This window comes from Cyclopterus lumpus, chromosome 4 (genome assembly GCF_009769545.1).
Source record: "Cyclopterus lumpus isolate fCycLum1 chromosome 4, fCycLum1.pri, whole genome shotgun sequence".
NCBI classification, from domain to species: domain Eukaryota; kingdom Metazoa; phylum Chordata; class Actinopteri; order Perciformes; family Cyclopteridae; genus Cyclopterus; species Cyclopterus lumpus.
Window position 1 is genome coordinate 19312370 of NC_046969.1, and position 8123 is coordinate 19320492.

The following is an 8123-nucleotide window of genomic DNA, read 5'->3' on the forward strand; positions in this document are numbered from 1 at the left end:
TCTGTGATCATTAAGTTGTGTTAATATTTTTGTATGTAACTACACAATGTGTAGTAAGAGATCTTACGCCAATCCAGTTAAAGTTGTCCACTTATGACACAGAGCATGCCAAGCTGTCATGTCATGATAGAAACCATAATTACCCATAATGTATAATAATAGTTGAATGTTTGCTGCATGCCTTGTGTTTAGAGAAATTAGTTTAAATACACACTCGACAAGAGTCTAAGTTCAAGGATGTTCAGAAGTAACTGTTCCTCTTCAATATGGTGAACGTACGAACATTTAGAATAGTTTCTTATGACTATTTGAACACATCACAGAGTGCATTGCCTGCAGCGAGGCAGCTAAATAGCCTGCGTCAAAGAGTCTCTTCCAACAGACACAGAATTGTACCGATATGACTTTTACCGCATTCAGCCTCTTCTGTCCAAATCCACACAAGATCCTTTTTTGTCATTTAGTCATGTACACCACCATCTAAAATCAAATATGTGTTTATGTGTGTCCCCTGTCAGTTGTCCACTGACAGTATACTGGAGGATGCAGTTGGTGGATTTTTATAAATGCATCCCTGTGTCTTTGCAGTTAATTATATTAGCCACACTCAGCTCATAAAACCAATTCAAGTTATGATCCATCATGCTTTACCTATTTGGGGGAATATAGGGATATGTTCTAATAAAGTACAATATCATGTGATATGATAAGTTCAGTCCTGTCTTGAACAAAATGTAGTTTTAATGCATTCATTACTTCAGCAGAAAGGGTGCTGCTATATACGGTGCCTATTCCGGGGGCTCAGTTCCTGAATACAAATCTTTGTTTCTCTTGATCAATAGACATCTGTTCCTGTGAATTAAACCAATAAAATACATATATTAGTGTTTAGTTAAATGACTACACAGCAAACCATGAGCCATGTCATAGTTCAGCATACAGTGTGAATCATGTACACACTGCACAGTCAGTGGGAGTAGTCATATAGTACTTTTGATAGTCGTGTGTAGAGACTTTTAAATGCTCGGCCAGTTGAATGTGTGGTTTATAAAAAAAAAAGTAATTAAAAATTAGAATTTTGGTTTAATTTTGATTTGCATGGCAAGTTGTTTGATTAGTCATCAAGCACACCGACGAGTTATTGTCTCGGGTCAGCGATGGTCAACATTGTGGGCCCTGGTGACGTCAAAAAGGAGGAGAGACTTTCGACCAATCAGCGTCGGCTGCCCTGCTCCTCATCTGCTCTGTTTATATGGGGAAAGGTGAGCAGCAGCCCCGCGAGGACCTTTAACTCGTCGTCGTTGTCGGAGGTCGACTTGACAAGAACGCACCCGGCGCACCGAAGGAAGCAAGTAAGTGACCAGGAAGTCGGCGCAGAGCATTTAGTAGATTTCCTTCATGGTTCCTATCAACCTGTTCCTCCCGACGGACGCCAACAAGTGGTGCTAATGGGACTGAATCTGCAGAGCTAGCAGCCGCAAGTGTCACCGGGAAGAGGCTTTGCTGAGCAACGTTTGCGTTCACGTTGAACGTGGAGCTGAAATGTGTTTGTGTGCGTGTGTTTTGTACCGACTCCGCGGATCTCAGCTGACGCGAGCTAACTGCCCTGTTAGCTGGGGGGCTGTCTGCCGCGTGCTCGCGTCATGTGAGAGTGATTTTGATGGTCAACGCGCTTCGCTTTTGTTTGTCACCGCACACGCTTGTGCACTCTCACCCGCGTGCCCTTAACACGAGCTCCTGCATGCTTCCTCGAGCCGTGACACCCTCTACTTGTAATGTCTACATTTTAAGTGACCCTGTTTCTTCAGGATGGAGAGTATGGATGACGGCGTCCTCCGCTGCCGAGCAGTCCCTCGGATTCCCACCTTCCCTGATTCCGATGGGTCTTTGAATGAGGAATGTAATCAGGGACAACACCAGCAAGGCAATGGAGGCAACCACGTTACCAGCAATGGTAAGAACATCACAATTTGCAGTGTGCGTGTTGATTTTATTTCCAGTCAACATCCTTTCCTTTTTCCAATTCCAATCAATTTCCCTGGATGTATTAATCCCTGGAGTCATGTCATGTGATAATGCGTGTTCTCTATGATGTGATCTGTGGTTAACCCAATTCAGTGGAGCACCTCTGTTTGTGTGATGGCCCTCAATAACTCTCCCAACTATCTAAGTCTAATAACCAATGGTAACCTTAACCCCAGCAGTCAAATTTATGTCATAGGTGTGTCTCATTTTGGATTTTGCAAAATTGGATCTAAAGACAGATGTCATGACTTGTGTTATTTCCAAAACTGCTACACTCTTACAACACTGACTGTAACGTACTCAACTATTAGCTCCATATTTTTCCATTACTTTCCAAAAGTCTCGTGTATTTGGGCTGCATGTGTTAATGAAAACTGATTTTAGTTCTATGTGAGCAGTAAAACCAGAGTGAATGCTTTTTATGCGCCGTCTCCTCAGATGCTCCACAGAAAGCCGATTTGTAGATCACCTTTATCAAAACATTTGTCATGTTGTGAATACGAGTTTACGTTCAGGTGAAAGTTCTGCTGAGGCGAGGTAACGTGGCAACTGTGTTCGCTCTGTTGTTAATTTGGGTGCGTCCCGAGCACTTGGCTTTATAATGATATTGGAGGATTACAGAGGGCATGTTTTTAATGAAATGTTATCATATGCTCAGACTATTTGTGTGGATGTGAGCGTGAACGGTTGTCTGTCTCTGTGTCAGTCTGGCAACTTCAAGGGTGAACTTCGCCCGATGTGAGCTGGGATCGGCTACAGCCCACCCGCGCAGTTGAAGATAATAGTTGGAAGGAAAGATATGCTCAGACTTGTGTGTTCTCGTTGCAATTTCAGGAAAAATTGAAGTGGAACAAGTGATCAGCAAAAAGCTACAACTGAAAAGAAAAGCAGAGGTTAGTAAGTCAGTAATTTAGGTTAATAAAAAGCTCGACCAGAATGTTGGAATAGGCCTATTAAAATGTGATCTAAGATTTCATCCAATTAATGTTTATTCTGTCATCCTGCCCTTTTTTTAATCAATATATTATAGTTGACACACTGCCAGAGTAAAGTATATTTTAATGTATTCATACAGTATATTTCAGTCAGTAGTAGTCTTTTAGCACTCACTTTAATTATTGTGTATTTATGATTTAATAAGTTCTTACACTAAAACTGTACCAGATTGATTAAATTCTCTCTCAATCTATGAGCAGAATCATAAAATCCCTTTTGCTCTCTTTTGAAGATCTTCGAACAGTAGGAAATATGTAATATATCTGTGAACTTAAGAAGGTCTTGATGACTAGAAGGAAAAAACAATTCATCATCAGATTCAAATCAAATTTATCTTGACCAAATTCTGGCAGAAATGGCAAAATAAAGATAATTGGTGTTTCAGTGGGTTCAAGTACACTCGAGAAAATATTCTTTTCAAACCATGTCTCTTCTCTTTTGAGCGGTGTGGAAAAATGAGAAGCAATGTGTCTGTAACTCTTCTCACCTTTTTTTTTTTTAATCCAACATATTCCACATTTATCAAGTATTTGCAGACCATGAACGATAACTCTTCCTGCGTCTTCTGCTCGCTCAGTACCTGAAGAGTGACCTGATGCACCAGATTGACAGCCAGGTCAATGACTTCATGGACAGTCTGATCGAGGAGTCGGCCGTCCTGGAGCCTGCACCTGTGCCTGCTGTCTTCTCACCGCCGCTGTCAGAAAAGGAGAGGAGCAAACTCAGGTGCTGCCCTGCAACTCCTACCAATCTTTCAAAGCAACGTTGCACTAAAAAACAGATGTGTGGGGGTTTCAGCTCATAGGACAAACTTTTCCCATTTCTCTCCTGGTCATACACACACTTTTTCTCTCTCCGGGGGGGGGGGGGGAAATAGATTTGCTGGTCACTAATGTCTCTGTTTTTCTTTTAGGCATTTCCAGCCTCCTCATGGCCAGGGCAAGCAGTTTGTCAGTCGCAGGTCCCTCTTAGAGTAAGGTGACACTTTGATCTGAAAGAAATGCACATATTGTAATGAAACATTTGTTTTATTACGGTGCACTTCATTTAGGTTTCTGCAGCTCCAAAGATTATTTGTCAACATCAGTGTCGCTGTGCAGAGTTTAAACGCCTCCTTTCTGTGTTTCTGCAGTGAGCTGTTCGAAGTGAACCACATCCGGACTATCTACCACATGTTTATAGCCCTGCTCATTCTCTTCATCCTCAGCACACTGGTGGTGGATGTCATTGAGGAAGGCAGGTAATGTCAAGGACTGCTATGTGTAATGCCTTTATGCTTTTAATAAGCTTTTGTTGTAGAAATGCATTCCTTAAATTGCTGTCATTTCCCATCTTGGTTAGATAATCTGTCTTGAACAAGGGCTTTAAGTTTCTCCTCTATTTTATCTCCTTTGCCTCAGACTGGTGCTGCACTTTGACCTGCTGGTCTATGCGTTTGGACAGTTCCCCCTGGTGGTGTGCACGTGGATCTGCATGTTCCTGTCCATGGTGCTGGTCCCTTACTCGCTGTTCTACCTGTGGGCGCAGACCCAGTCTGGGTCTTACTCTCACCCCAGGTGGTGCAGTTTGCTGTTTGGCTCTGTATTCCTGCTCTACCAAGCTGTGGGTGTGGGATTCCTGCCTACATATGTGGTGGTGACCAACAGTTTCCCGCCTGCATCGTGCTTCATCGTCATCCTGGAACAGGTAGATGACGGTCCGCGGTTAGTGTGTTCTATTCGAATAAGAAATAGTTTGCACATGCAACGAAGTTGGCCTGGTGATTGGTGCGTGACAAAAAATACTGTTCAATTAGTGTAAGGCATCATTTGAAAATGAAAAATATGAAAGTTTACAATGGAATATTATTAACAAACAAATTAGAAGCATGTTAAAACAAGTCAGGTATTAAAGTCGAGTGTATATTTAAGTGAAGAGTTTGGCAGGGATGTGTAGGCAGTATTTCTTGACTTAGAAAAAGCTCTTTTCAAGTACCTTTTTGGAATATATGTAAATTTGATATCCTTTTTTGTTATTTGTATAATTCCAGGTGCGTCTATTGATGAAAGCCCACTCCTTTGTCAGGGAGAATGTACCAAGAGTCCTGACCTGGGCTAAAGAAAAAAACAGTATGCCACTTCCTTTTTATTTTCTCTGTCAATGTGCAGTTCTTATTTGCCGTTTCATGAAATGTCTTTCTTTCTCATAGATGCTGTGTTTCCTTTTTTATGTTGATCGGCAGTCTATCCTTTCCTCTTTAGGCCCGCGCCCAGTGATCCCTCAGGTCTCTCAGTATCTCTACTTTCTGTTTGCTCCTACGCTCATCTACAGAGACAAGTACCCCAGGTGAACGGTCCTTCTCGTTGTTTGTGTCTTTGTTCATGCACTAGCAGCTCATATGTTTGGTCAAATATTGTGTCTCACTTAATGCAGGAGCCCAGTGATCAGATGGAGCTACGTAGCCACAAAGTTACTTCAGGTACTAACCTCTTTCATATTTTAAGTAAATTGCAAGCACAAGATGTTAGCCCATTTTTCTTTGACTATTTCATCTCTTCCCACCCCACAGGTCCTAGGCTGTATGTTTTATGCCTATTACGTCTTTGTGCGGCTGTGCATCCCTCAGTTCCGCAGCATCAGTCTGCAGCTGTTTGACCTGAGGGCCATGGTCCTCTGTGTCTTTAACTCTATCTTGCCAGGTACGATCAGCCATCCTGAGCCACAAATACCCTTTCATCCACCCCTGCGTCTCACACCGTCTCGAAGTAAAACATGTTTGTGCGTCTTTCTTCTTGCAGGAGTGTTGATTCTCTTCCTGGGATTCTTTTCCTTCCTCCACTGTTGGCTTAATGCTTTTGGCGAGATGCTCCGATTTGCAGACAGGATGTTTTACAAGGTACTTCTTCTGTCACTGCCAGCCACAGCACAATATTAATTAAGTTCTTATGTTGTACTTGATTTCATTGATTTGTATCTGACATCACAGGATTGGTGGAACTCAACCTCTTTTGCTAATTACTATCGGACTTGGAATGTAGTGGTCCATGACTGGCTGTACTACTATGTGTACCGGGACTTCCTGTGGGTGAGTGGTTTTGTTATTGATTAAACAAATATCTAATGTTTAAAGAACACCAGCTGCATTCTGTGCTGGATCAATTTTATAGGTATTTATTGACTATTTTGTTCTCCTCTCTGTTGTCATTCCAGTTGTCTCAGAAGCGTTTCAGACCAGTCGCCATGCTGTTTGTGTTTACCGTGTCTGCCGTGGTCCACGAGTACATCCTTGCAATCTGCTTTGGTTTCTTCTATCCTGTCCTCTTCTGCCTCTTTATGTGCTTTGGAAGTAAGAGACGAGACCTATTCTCAATCCCGCTTGAAACTTCAGCTAAATCTCATAAATATTATTCTGTCTGTGTTATGACGCAAACAATAATGTGGTCAAGTTATATCTCTCTGCATTTCTTTTTTTCATTACGCTCTCAACCTCATCTTCACTCTCTCACAGTGATGTTCAACTTCATTCTGCATGACCAAAGGAAAGGTCCCATCTGGAACGTAATCATGTGGACGGCCCTCTTCCTGGGTCAGGGGGTCATTATCTGTCTGTACTCCCAGGAGTGGTATGCCCAGCGCTACTGCCCCCTGAAGGAGGTAACACCTGCAGCATTGCTTTGTGTGCTGTAATTTAGCAGAACGTTAGTTTTTGCTTTGCCAACCTGAAGCCAGAACACAAAATTTGCTTTACGTTCTTTTTTTTCAGCCTTCATTCCTTGAGTTACTGAAGCCTCGCTCTTGGAGCTGTCAGAGAGGCCTGACGGAGGACTCTGATAGTCTCTGATCTACGTTTGGACAACTGACGATCATCACTCATCATAATACATCTGACCAGCCTTTCTGTTACTGACATGATTTCTGATCGTTCTATTTTGTTTTCTTTCAGTGCCAAAATGTTCTTTACTCTGACAGAAAAGTCACAGTATTGCCTTACGGGCTTGTTTTATGTTTTCAAAAACAAACCCTACACATTTACAAGTTCACATAAAATCCCATTTGAACTCTTATATTTTTATTTATTTCCCATTACTTTTGCCTTGATCAACTGTGAAACCTTGTGCCAACATGATAGTGGCAAATGTGACATGGCAGAGAAATATAAACAAAACGCTTTACAAGCATCATTCACATATGCAGTAATGGTTAATATTTAACAGAGTTTACTAATGCAATTTCAATGTTATTTATTTTCACTGACAATAAGATTTATTTTTGAAAAATGGCCAATGTTTGATGTTTTGTATGAATATATTAAGAATTGTGGCCTCTGTGTTATGGCTTCAAGATTGCAGTTAATTTCTCTGAAGAGGAAAATGAGGGTGGCTTGTGACACATTGACAAGAATTATTTCATAGTGAGTCTGAAACTATGATTAAAACATCCAGATTCTAAACATCAGAAAACATGTGTTTACAAAATATAGATAACTATGCTGTATGGAGGTATAGTCTGACTTCTGAATGTAATCTTGATAGTTTGAATGTTTTGCTCAGTGTGCTTTGTTTCCTGTGGTGTTGAAACTGCTTGTTTACACATTAGTATTATTTTGAGGAAATCACAAAGTTAATGGACAGTTAATGTTGCCATGCCTGATATATTTCAATGCAGGGAGACTGTATTTATATTTGTGAATACTGAGACGCACAATATGAGGTAATCAGTAATGGAAAACTCAGCACTTCCTGACCACAAGGTGGCACTGTATTCAAGCCTTTGCTTTTGATTCTTTCTCTGCTCAATTCTGCTGTGTGTTGTGTTCAGGTGCAAGAGAGGCTTCCACAGAGTCCTTTACAAATGTATATCAACAAACACTAGTATCAGCAACTTTTTTTAAAAATATGTACAGATAATAGCAGACATATTGGAATGCCCTGTGGTACTTTCTACGAAGTAACTCTTGAGTATTCCACATTTCACTGAAGCTTTTATTTTGCTTGATGCCTTACGATACGATTTTGTTAATGAAGATACTTTTTATAGTGAAAAAAGCCAACCTACAGACATGCATTCATTAAAATTAGAGATTTATTTTTGGAGAGTGGAGCTTTTGTCTACGTCTACTGTGA

The 8123-nt window shown here is 41.1% G+C and overlaps 1 protein-coding gene across 1 annotated transcript; it reads left to right on the forward strand.

The window, feature by feature from the left end:
• The first annotated feature begins 1255 nt into the window (after positions 1-1255).
• Positions 1256-8023, forward strand: soat1 (sterol O-acyltransferase 1). The gene is made up of 16 exons (XM_034531120.1): positions 1256-1352; positions 1809-1954; positions 2860-2918; positions 3599-3747; positions 3935-3994; positions 4154-4261; positions 4422-4707; positions 5051-5129; positions 5262-5346; positions 5434-5479; positions 5570-5699; positions 5799-5896; positions 5987-6085; positions 6211-6346; positions 6509-6654; positions 6764-8023. The coding sequence occupies exons 2-16, from the start codon at positions 1810-1812 to the stop codon at positions 6839-6841; spliced, it is 1704 nt and encodes a 567-aa protein (XP_034387011.1). The 5' UTR covers positions 1256-1352; position 1809; the 3' UTR covers positions 6842-8023.
• Positions 8024-8123: the final 100 nt, after the last annotated feature.

Excerpts from the sequence above, each read along its gene's own strand:
- soat1 (XM_034531120.1), top strand. The coding sequence starts at position 1,810 with ATGGAGAGTATGGATGACGGCGTCCTCCGCTGCCGAGCAGTCCCTCGG. Across the intron at positions 5,130-5,261 it reads CTGGGCTAAAGAAAAAAACA|GCCCGCGCCCAGTGATCCCT; the intron begins GTATGCCACTTC and ends TTTCCTCTTTAG. Across the intron at positions 6,655-6,763 it reads GCTACTGCCCCCTGAAGGAG|CCTTCATTCCTTGAGTTACT; the intron begins GTAACACCTGCA and ends CTTTTTTTTCAG.